The following is a 12,007-nucleotide window of genomic DNA, read 5'->3' as shown; positions in this document are numbered from 1 at the left end:
ATAAGCAGGTACAAGGCTAGATTGGTAGCCAAAGGATATGCGTAGACACATGGGATTGATTATGAGGAGACGTTTACCCCAGTTGCAAAGATGGCAACTGTGAGAGTTATGATTTACGGTGGCTACAGTTAAAGACTAGTTTTTACATCAGATGGATGTAAAAAATACGTTCTTGCATGGTGACTTGCAAGAAGAGGTGTATATGGATCAGCCACCAGGTTTTGAGGATACATGTCACCCAGAATATGTATGTAAGCTTTGTAAGGCCTTGTATGGGCTGAAGCAAGCTCCACAAGCATGGCATGACAAGATTGCTGAGTATCTTGTCACTATTGGTTTTCATATAGCAGATGTAGATTACTCTTTGTATGTGTGCAAGAGTGATAAGGGTATTGTGATCATCACCAATATATGTAGATGATCTTATTTATTGTTGGGGGTGACAACTTGGAAGAGATTCAGCATGTGAAAAGTCTTCTCCAAAAAGAAGTTTGAGATGAAGGATTTGGGAGATCTGTACTATTTTTTTGGAATTGAGGTCATTCACACACCTGAGGTTATTTGGTTGTCACAGAGATAGTATGCATTGGACATGTTGTCCAAGTATGGGATGGCTGATTGTAAGCCAATCTCGATGCCATTAGATCCAAATGGCAAGCTTAGTGCGAATGCAAGTTATGTGTTGGGGAGGATCCCACTATGTACAAGAAGATTGTGGGGAGTTTGATCTATGTCACGATTATTTGGCTAGATTTGAGCTACACTGTTGGCTTAGAGAGCCAGTTCATGCAGGTTCCACGCAAACCACATCTTTACAGTGTGCGACGCACACTTCGGTATTTGAGGGCCACTGTTGATTATGCATTGTTTTATGCAGCAGGTGTACCATTGGAGCTATATGGGTACACAGATGCAGATTAGGCAAGTAGCATCTCAGACAGGAGATCTACTAGTGGATTTATATTTTCATTCGGGAGTGTTGCTGTGACATGGAGCAGCAAGAAGCAACCCATAGTTGCCTTGTCGAGCACAGAGGTAGAGTACAGAGAAGCTGCAGTGGCAACATGTGAGGTAGCTTGGTTACGCAAGCTACTTGCTGATTTGGGGTTGCATGTGGAGAGAAAGGTTGTCATATATTGTGACAATCTTAGCAGTATATAGTTGGCTAGGAACCCAGTTTTCCAAGTGCAGACAAAACACGTTGAGGTACATTACCACTTCATCACAGGAAGAGAGTCTTGGCAGGCGACATCGACTTGGTCTACGTCAGCACACAGGATCAGGTTGCTGACATCTTCACGAAGGCCTTGGAAGCTGAGAAGCTCCGTAGATTTCGAGATATGCTTGGAGTTCATGAGCTGGAGAGCTTGAGGGGGAGTGTTGAGATGTCAAGCTCAACATGAGTTGACACTCACGAGGTGCCTGCATGACCGTTCGACATTTATATCACTGGCGGGTTTGGTAGCTGGCAGCGACATATCTTCGCCAGAGATTCTTTAATTGGACTACACCGACTAGTCCACATCTACCCACTCCTCTTAGCGTGTTCACATTATGGACCACTTGTATATACTCTATTATGTGTGTTAGTCACTTTATCTTCTTTGTAGACCTCTTTTGTTGTGTGAAGAAAAAGAAGTTTTTTCAGCCTCTCACCTTGTGTGCTCTCTTCTAGGGTTTGTGTGAGTGTGTGTGTGCTTGCGACCTCAAGCTCTCTTCTCCCCTGCATCTTTTAATTCTAGCTGTCTCTAGCCAACTCTTTCTTTATCTTTATTTCTCCCTCTTTCTCTCTCTACTTTAACTGTCTCTAACTAACTCTAAGTCGATTTCTCTCTCTATGCAAGTTTCTTTCTCGTTCTCTCTCTCTCTCTCTCTCTCTCTCTCTCTCTCTCTAACCCTTTCTCTCTATGTCTCTCTCACACTAACTGTCACTCTCTCTCTCTAGCATTTTATCTCCATTTCTAACTGTCTCTAACCAACTATTTCTCTCTCTCTCTCTCTCTCTCTCTCTCTCTCTCTCTCTCTCTCTCTCTCTCTCCGTCTCCGGCTCTAATTCTCTTTATCTCTATATTTTTCTCTTTCTAGCTCTCTCTCTCTAACTTGATCTCTCTCTTTCTCTCTCTAACTCCATGTCTCTCTCTCTCTCTCTATCTCTTAACTCTCTCACTTTCTCTAATTCTCTGTCGCTGTCTCTCTCTCCCTTTCTTTTACTCTTTCTCTCTCTAAGTCTTCTTATCCCCCCCCTCTCTCTCTCTCTCTTACTCACTCTTATTGTCTCTATATTTTTCTCTCTTACTCTCTCTCTCGAACTCCCCTTGTCTCTCTTTCTCTCTCTCTCTATCTTTTAACTCCCTCTTTGTCTCTCTCTTACTCTTATTGTCTCTATATTTTTCTCTTAGTCTCTCTCTCGAACTCTCCTTGTCTCTCTCTCTATCTTTTAACTCCCTCTCTCTCTCTCTCTCTCTCTCTCTCTCTCTCTCTCTCTCTCTTACTATCTCTATATTTCTTTTCTTTTTTTTTTTTTTTTTGTGAACCATCAAATTTAACTCATTAAAAACTCAAAATCTGTGTCACATGTAAAGTGAGCATCACAGTGCCTTTCTGGCAGACAGCCTACTTTGTTACGAGAATGTAAGTAGCTGCAGATTTATCCTTCAGTCTGCTCCCTTAGCCGCCGAATAGTACTGCGAACTGTGACAGCACTGGCAGTATTCAGTGTGTATGCACCGCCAGCCTTGATCTTATTGCAATCTTTGCAAGACCATATCCCCACAGCTTTCCTCTTTACTGCATACTTGCCACAGAACTCGCAGAAGTATTTGGCGTGCTGGCTGACCTCCATCTTCTTGATCTGCTTCCTCAAGCTGGCACCATAGCGGGTGCCGTATTTCCCAACGATTCCGGCCTTCTTAGTTCTCTTCGTCATTGCTTTCACCGGGGAGCAAGGCGACGCACCACGCGGCACTATCTCTATATTTCTCTCTTACTCTCTCTTTCTCTCTAACTCTCCTTCTCTCTCTCTCTCTCTCTCTCTCTCTCTCTCTCTTTCTAACTCTCTAACACTCTCTAACCCTCTCTCTCTCTCTCTCTCTCTCTTTATGTCTATTTGTCACACACACACACACACTCTCTCTCTCTCACACACACTTGCACTCGCACACTCTCTCTCTCTCTCTCTCTCTCTCTCTCTCTCTCTCTCTCTCTCTCTAAGTCTATGTTGAACTCTTTGTAACTTTGACTCTCTCTTTCTATCTGTAAATCTCTCTCTCTCTCTCTCTCTCTCTCTCTCTCTCTCTCTCTAGATTTTTCTCTCCATTTATAGCTATCTCTAACTAACCCTTTCTCTATCTTTATCTCTCTCCCTCTTTCTCTCTCTACTTTAACTATCTCTAACTCTCTCTCTCTCTCTCTCTCTCTCTCTCTCTCTCTCTCTCTCTATATATATATATATATATATATATATATATATATATATGGCTGTAACTCTCTCTCTCTCTCTCTCTCTTTCGCTTTAGCTCTCTCTATATCATTATCTCTCTTTAACTCTAAGTCTGTTTGAAACTCTTCGCTATCGAGCTTCTCTCTCTCTCTAACTCACCCTCTCTATCCAACTCTGAAACTCTAACTCACCCCTCTCTATCCAACTCTGAAACTCTAACTCACCCCTCTCTCTCTCGCTCTCTCTCTCTCACGCCATTGCCTGTTCGCGACCTGCTCCCATGGCGCCTTCTTTGTAGCGCGACATGCTCACGCCATTGCTTGTTCGCGCCCATGAACTCTCTCTCCCTCGACCTGCTGTTGTAGCACGACCTGCTCCCATGGCGCCTTCTCTGTAGCGCGACCTGCTCACGCTACTGCCTGTTCGCGCCCCCCTTTTACTCTTTTTTGCTCCGCGTCCTTGCTCTGCTTCTCACGCTGCACTACGACGCCATCTCTTTCTGCTCTGTGCGTACCGAACCTTTTTTCCACCCACCCTTGCGCGCTAGGACACCATCTCTTTCTACTCTGTGCTTATTGGGTTCGGGTTGTCCGCCGCCCTTTTCCCACCCACCCTTGCACGCGACAACGCCATCTCTTTCTGCTATGTGCGTATTGGGTTCAGGCTGTCTGCCTTTTCCCACCCACGCTTGCTCAGGCACCCAGGGGAAAATAGCCACAATGAATCTACAGGAGCTACAGGCATACATAAAGACAGTGGAGGACAAACCAAGAAGTTATTGGACGAACGAAAGAAGGTGCTAGATAGGGTCCTAAACCAACATGAAAATTAGTAAGAAGGCCTCCGCAAGAGATACAAGGAAAGAACAGGATTGAAGAATTGGCAGCACAAGTGAACCACCAGCAGGAAGAGGTGATTCAAATGTTGAAAGAGACCCAACTGCAACAACAAGGAATGCCAAAGGCTGCCCCAATGATAGGGGAACTCCGGGTAGAAATGGAAGACCTAAAGGCTACGGCCAAGGACCATACAGTGGAGGAAAGGGAACTGAATATTCAAGAGGGTCTAAGGATTGACTTGGAGCAGTTGAAAGCTACGAGTGATAAGCTGCGGAAAGAACTGCAGACCACTAAGAAAGATTGAGTGGAGGTGGTGAAGAAGCACAAACCCCCACAAAGCATCATGCATGAGACTCTCGAGGAGAAGAAATGCAGGAAGAATATGGCCCTCCATGTGCGAGTGTGGGGGCTACAAGTGGGGGCGTCCCCCAAGGAGGATGCCATGACGCTTTGCCAGATGCTAGGAGTGGACGGGATCCCTCCCCCCTTTGCAAATACATGGAGGGCAAGGCAAAGATATGAAACACGAGCGGTCCCTCATCATTAGATTTCCTAATGCCACCAACAGACAGCCTTCTTAGACAGGCGGGCTGCCCTCAAGGGCACACAAGTGTACATGGGAGATGATCTCACTCCAGCATAGGTGGCACACCGGCTTGAGAGAATGGTGACAGTTCATGAGGCCTACAAAGTAGGCAAGTGGTCTATCTACAAAGATGGTAGGGTCATTATCACTGAGTGTAAGATTCCTCCCCAGCCTCTCAAGATGTCCAATATCTTCCCCTGTAATCAAATCCCTCTTCAAAAATATAAAAGATCTTGTTTCTACCTATTTTGACTTAGAGAGAGAAAATATTTTAGAGAGAGATTATTCAGATTTTAGATATTTTTAAATAGAAAAATATCTATTCTTATTAAAATAAATTTTCTCGAAACAGAAGTTCAAAAAGATTTTCAGAAGGTGCATTAGAAATCAATTATAATCTGTTCGAAAGGCCTTATTCTAGGGGTCCAGATTTTCTGAAATTTTTAAATTAAGGTTCTGAGAGGCCAATTAGATTCATCCAAATGTGTGGAGGAGATAAATAGAAGAAATAAAGAAAATCTTCCCAAAAATGAGTAAATACTCACATAAGATGAAGAGTAGACTAAGGACCAAAGGAAATACTAAAAAAATGAATTTTTGACACCTCATAGTGGGGATTCCCCCTCATGAAGGAGGCGCCTATTTCACATGTGTGGTGGAGTTTTAAATTCCCAAAAATTGAGATATTTCATCTCTCCTCTTCTCTCCTAATTCAAGTCTAGTTCCAAAAAGTAAGCTAAACTGAACCAAAAATGGTCAAAAATTGACCAAACTTATTTGAAAAATTCTAGAATCAGTTTGCTTGGTTAGAAGCTCACTTTTTTCTATAAATAGAAGCCTCCCCCTTTGTTGAAGCTTAATAGTGTTTTATGCACTGTTACTTTACTCCTCCCCCCCAGAGCCAAAAACTGTGAATTTCTTAATAATTCATTAGTTTTTGACCTTTCCCTCTTCTAAAGAATTGGTGGCAACAAGAGTAGATCCCTCAAACCATCAAGCCAAATGAAAGCCCCCAGAATTTCATGTAAGTTAGGAATCCTACTTTTTCTTATTCTTTTAATGGTTTTCTAATTTTTGTTATCTTTAAAATGATAATCTGACGCTATGCCTTGCTGGAAAGGCTTTCCCCCTCTCTCATTCTTAAATTCAGCCCTTTTTTATCCTAGTTAAGTAATCAAATTGTTTGAATTAAACTTTTCATATTGTTTCTCTTTTAAAAGTGGAATTTGATTAGCTTAGGATGCTTTAAACCAATTGGGGATAATTTTTAAGTAAAATAAGAATAGAAAATTTTTAAAAATGGTCAGCCATACGAAGGAGGTTATGGCAAAATTTTCTTAAATTTTGTGAAATAAGTATTACCTTTTATTATTCAAAAAGAGTAATCCCCATCGTTTGTGTATTCTAAAAGTGTTATTTTCATTCTATGCATAGAAAAATGCATAGTAGAAATATTTTTATTACAAAAGTGTTATTTCTATTAGATTTAAATTCTATGCATAGAAAGATACATATTGGTTTTTTTTATATAAAAGAGTGATTTCTATTAGATTTAAATTCTATGCAAAGAAGGATGCATATTGGTTATTTTTTTATTATAAAAGAGTGATTTTTATTAGATTTAAATTCTATGCATAGAAGGATGCATATTGGTCATTTTATTATTATAAAAGAGTGATTTTTATTAGATTTAAATTCTATGCATAGAAGGATGCATATTGGTTTTTTTTAATTATAAAAGAGTGATTTTCATTAGATTTAAATTCTATGCATAGAAAGATGCATATTGATTATTTTTTATTATAAAAGTGTTACTTTCACCAATATTGATTTTCATGCATAAAAGGATGCATAAAAGAATTTTTTTTAAATAAAAGTGTTACTTTCATCAATATTGATTTTTATGCATAAAAGATTTTTTTTAAGTGTTACTTTCATCAATATTGATTTTTATGCATAAAAGAATTTTTTTATTATAAAAGTGTTACTTTCATCAATATTGATTTTTATGCATAAAATAATGCATAAAAGAATTTTTTTAATATAAAAGTGTTACTTTCATCAATATTGGTTTTTATGCATAAAAGAATTTTTTTATTATAAAAGTGTTACTTTCACTAATATTAATTTTTATGCATAAAAGATTTTTTTTATTATAAAAGTGTTACTTTCACCAATATTGATTTTTATGCATAAAATGATGCATAAAAGATTTTTTTTAGAAGTGTTACTTTCATCAAAATTGATTTTTTTTGCATAAATAGATGCATAAAGGATTTTCTTTTATATAAAAGTGTTATTTCCATAGAAGTTGGATTTCATACATAAATAGATGCATACAGAATTTTTATATCAAAATAAGAGTTCTCTTTAATCCTATGTTTAAATCCCATGAATATTAGTAAATGAATAAGTAAATACTCAGTGAAGAAAAGTTATACCATTTCATATTCTCTAGGATGGTATTAAGAAAATTCAAAAAAACTATCGAAGTCAGAATTTTAGATAAATGATTAATTTATTCCTCATAAGAATTCGTGACTAGTTTTGAATTCAGTTAAGCAAAATACTCAATGAATGAAATTCAGTAAAGTAGTAATTGAAATATTACCCTTCGAGAAAGATAGTTCAAGGAGAATCTTTTCAGACTCGAACCCTGAATCAGACTATGACCAAGACTTAATCTCCTTCGTCAGTTTCAAGAAAAGACGATGTGACCAGTTCAATAAAATCTACACTCAAATCACCCCCCCTCCCCCCCCCCCAATTCTGAAACTAAGTTGAGACCCATTGATTTTGATATGAGGAACAAGGTTACAGAATTCGAGGAATTCTGTTGGAATTTTAGACCTGCGATCTAGAAGTATTGGGATACGGAATTAAGATATACTCATTGTATTCAAAAGAAAATCAAAATTGAAAACTTGCATAGAAACCCTGTTTTCTTAAAGGATTGTCTTACGCCAGAATGGTGGAGGGAGAATTTGGTATATGTGTTTTTCTAAGGGAAGTTCAATTGCAACAACTGGCAAGGAATGTTCAAAGGATGGCTCACGCGGCAAAAACCTGCCCAGGTCTTGACCAGCCTGGGTATGGTGTAAAATGGTGTGCTTCCGGTACGATGGGCGAGGGCCAATGAAGCGGTCTCTGAGTGAAGTGCCAGGACACCTAAGGAGGATCTTGGAGGGTTCTGACCAGGCGATGCACGGGCTCGTGGTGCTTAGGACACCTATGCATATGTCGTGGACGATATATATATATATGTATGATGACGAGAAAAGTATTGTAATCTATTACTGGATCTCGTTGCTGACCTACTGGACTCAACGGAGAGTCCAAAGTGATACTATTTTGTGAGAAATAAGGATTGAATGGAAATTTTGAGTTATGACATCTGTAACCAATAATTGTTTGTCAATGGATTGTTTTATAAGTTAAAGTTTAAAGAGGAGTGTGTGCGTATCTGTATTCTAAACTTGGGCTTTTTGGTATCCAAAGATGAAATTTCTCCAGATTCCGCAAAAGTCCAAGCAGTCAGATTGGCCTGAGAACCAAAGTCAGTGAAAGAAGTCAGAGGATTCTTGGGATTGACTAGTTGGTATAGAATTTTTATACCAAAGTATGCTCTCATAGCTTCCCCCCTGACTAATCTTCTCAAGAAGAATATCCCGTTTCAATGGTCTGCCAGGTGTCAGAGTGCTTTTGATAAGCTGAAGACCGTTCTGAAGCTGCTAGATTTCTCTCTACCCTTTGAGGTAGTAACTGATGCCAATGGTTTTGCCCTAGGAGGTGCACTCATGCAGGAAGGTCATGCAGTGGCCTATGAATCCCGAAAACTCAAAACGCATGAGAGGAATTATGCTGTCCATGTCTTGGAACTACTTTCAGTAGTATATGCCTTGAAGTTGTGGAGACATTACCTACTGGGTCAAAGATTCACTTTGATGACAGATCATCAGAGCTTAAAGTGGATCTTCACTCAGAAGGTCTCAACATGCGCCAAAGAAGGTGGATGCAGACCCTGCAGGAATTTGATTTTGAAATCAAGTACCACCCAGGCAAAGAAAATGTGGTAGCAGATGCCCTCAGCACAAAAGTCTCCTTGCTTGCAATTACTGTAGTATCAAATCCTTTGATTATTGAAGCAAGAGAGAAGATCATGCAGGATAGATTCTTTGGCCCTATTGCTACCCTACTTATGCACGAAAGCAAAACTCCACAAGAGTTGAACCGAGTTCAAGGGTATAGCCTGGATGATGGAATTATGTATTATAATTGCAGGTTATGCATTTCCAATGATGAGGTAACTAAGGGTCAAATTCTGAATGAAGCCCATCACAACCTTATTGCAGGACATCCAGGTTTCATCAAAACCTACATGTCTGTGAAGAAAAGCTTCTTTTGGCCTAGTCTAAAAAAGGATGTGCTTAATCATGTACGTCAATGTCTGACCTGTCAGAAAGTCAAGGCCGAGAGAGTGAAAATGTCTGGGAAGTTACATCCACCATTAGACATCTAGATGAAGTGGGAATGTATCAGTATGGATTTTATTACTGGATTACCTTCAGTGCAATCAGGTTACAACTCCATCGTCGTGGTAGTTGATAGACTAACCAAAGTTGCCCATCTGATTCCAGTAAAAGAAACCTACACTGCAGTGGATGTGGCTAGAGTGTTCCTCAAGGAAATCTTCAGATTACATGGCCTACCCAGGAGAATAGTAAGTGATCGTGCCCCAAATTGACGTCAAGATTGTGGGCTGCATTTTTTGAAGCAGTAGGAACTTTCTTGGATCTCAGCACAGCTTACCACCTCGAGACCGATGGTCAAACTGAAAGGGTGAACCAAGTAATCGAAGATATACTCCGGTCATGCTGTGGTAGGGAACCCAAGAAGTGGCTAAGCTATCTGCACCTAGTCGAGTTTGTCTACAATGCTTCTTATCACAGAAGTATTGGGATGAGCCCTTTCAAAGCTTTGTATGGAAAAGATTACTTAACTACATTAACTTGGTCCGACCCATTGATTAGAGTCGAGATGTCCAGACAGATGCTTGATGACATGGAGTAGCAGATGCAGTCAATTCGCAAAGATATAAAAGCTGCCTAGGATAGACAGAAGCAGTATGCAGATAAGAAGAGGTCAGATAGAAAATTCGAAGAAGGAGATATGGCCTTTATTCGAGTACGCCCCAAAAGAAGTTCTCTATCTCTTGGGAAGTACAAGAAGTTATCCCCCAGATATTGTGGACCATATCTGATTACAAAGAAAGTAGGTGACTTAGCCTACGAGCTTCTTCTGCCTCCTCATCTCAAAGTACATAATGTATTTTTTGTGCTTGATGATGAAATCTCAACTTCTTCAACCCAAGGGAAGATGGAACTCCAACCTAAAGAAATCCTTGATGTTCAAGAAAAGGTTCTCATGAATAGAATTCTAAGAGAATTATTGCTTAAATGGAAGTTCTATCCTTTTGAAGATGCCACCTGGGAGAAAGAAGCCGAACTGTTGCGGGATTACCCCCAGTTTGCGAGATGAGGACATCTCGCATTTTTCAAGTGGGAGATGTAAGATTCCTCCCCAGCCTCTCAAGATGTCCAGTATCTTCCCTTGTAATCAAATCCCTCTTCAGAAATATAAAAGATCTTGTTTCTACCTATTGAGAGAGAAAATATTCTAGAGAGAGATTATTCAGATTTTAGATATTTTTGGATGGAAAAATATTTCTTCTTATTAAAATTAATTCCCCTGAAACAGAAGTTCAAAAAGATTTTCAGAAGGTGCATTAGAAATCAATTATAATCTGTTTAAAAGGCCTTATTCTAGGGATCCAGATTAATTAAGGTTCTGAGGGACCAGTCAGATTCATCCAAATGTGTGGAGGAGATAAATAGAAGAAATAAAGAAAATCCTCCCAAAAATGAGTAAATACTCACATAAGATGAAGAGTGTGGACTAAGGACCAAAGGAAATACTAAAAAAATAAATTTTTGACACCTCATAATGGGATTCCCCCTCATGAAGGAGGTGCCTATTTCACATGTGTGGTGGAGTTTTAAATTCCCAAAAATTGAGATATTTCATCTCTCCTCTTCTCTCCTAATTCAAGTCTAGTTCCAAAAAGCAAGCTAAACTGACCCAAAAATGGTCAAAAATTGACCAAACTGATCTGGAAAATTCTAGAATCAGTTTGCTTGGTTAGAAGCTCACTTTTTACTATAAATAGAAGCCTCCCCCTTCGTTGAAGCTTAATAGTGTTTTATGCACTGTTACTCTACTCCTCCCCAGAGCCAAAAACTGTGAATTTCTTAATAATTTGTTAGTTTTTGACCTTTCCCTCTTCTAAAGAATTGGTGGCCACTCTTGTTGCAAACAAGAGTAGATCCCTCAAACCATCAAGCCAAAGGAAAGCTCCCAGAATTTCATGTAAGTTAGAAATCCTACTTTTTCTTATTCTTTTAATGGTTTTCTATTTTTTGTTATTTTTAAAATGATATTCTGACGCTATGCCTTGCTGGAGAGGCTTTCCCCCTCTCTCATTCTAAAATTTAACCCTTCTTTATCCTAGTTAAGTAATCAAATTGTTTGAATTAAACTTTTCATATTGTTTCTCTTTTAATAGTGGAATTTGATTAGCTTAGGATGCTTTAAACCAATTGGGGATAGTAAATTAAGAATAGGAAAGTTTAAAAAATGGTCAGCCATACAAAGGAGGTTATGGCAAAATTTTCTTAAATTTTGTGAAATAAGTACTACCTTTTATTATTCAAAAAGAGTAATCCCCATCGTTTGTGTATCCTAAAAGTGTTATTTTCATTCTATGCAGAGAAAAATGCATAGTAGAAATATTTTTATTACAAAAGTGTTATTTCTATTAGATTTAAATTCTATGCATAGAAAGATGCATATTGGTTTTTTTAATAAAAGAGTGATTTCTATTAGATTTAAATTCTATGCATAGAAGGATGCATATTGGTTATTTTTTTTATTATAAAAGAGTGATTTTTATTAGATTTAAACTCTATGCATAGAAGGATGCATATTTGTTATTTTTATTATTATAAAAGAGTGATTTTCATTAGATTTAAGTTCTATGCATAGAAGGATGCATATTGGTTATTTTTTATTATAAAAGAGTGATTT

At 38.6% G+C, this 12,007-nt stretch overlaps 1 protein-coding gene across 1 annotated transcript; it reads right to left on the bottom strand.

Annotated features, from left to right (window-relative positions):
• Positions 1 to 2,502: 2,502 nt before the first annotated feature.
• LOC147618201 (large ribosomal subunit protein eL43z) lies at positions 2,503 to 2,959 on the bottom strand. The gene has a single exon (XM_086774636.1). It carries the CDS (start codon positions 2,924 to 2,926, stop codon positions 2,648 to 2,650), a length of 279 nt encoding a protein of 92 aa, XP_086630762.1. The 5' UTR covers positions 2,927 to 2,959; the 3' UTR covers positions 2,503 to 2,647.
• Positions 2,960 to 12,007: the final 9,048 nt, after the last annotated feature.

The sequence above is a fragment of the Cibotium barometz genome, chromosome 35, assembly GCF_041138505.1.
Source record: "Cibotium barometz isolate CiBa-2024 chromosome 35, ASM4113850v1, whole genome shotgun sequence".
NCBI classification, from domain to species: domain Eukaryota; kingdom Viridiplantae; phylum Streptophyta; class Polypodiopsida; order Cyatheales; family Cibotiaceae; genus Cibotium; species Cibotium barometz.
Note: the sequence above shows the minus strand (reverse complement) of the source record. Positions and strands in the feature narration are given on the sequence as shown.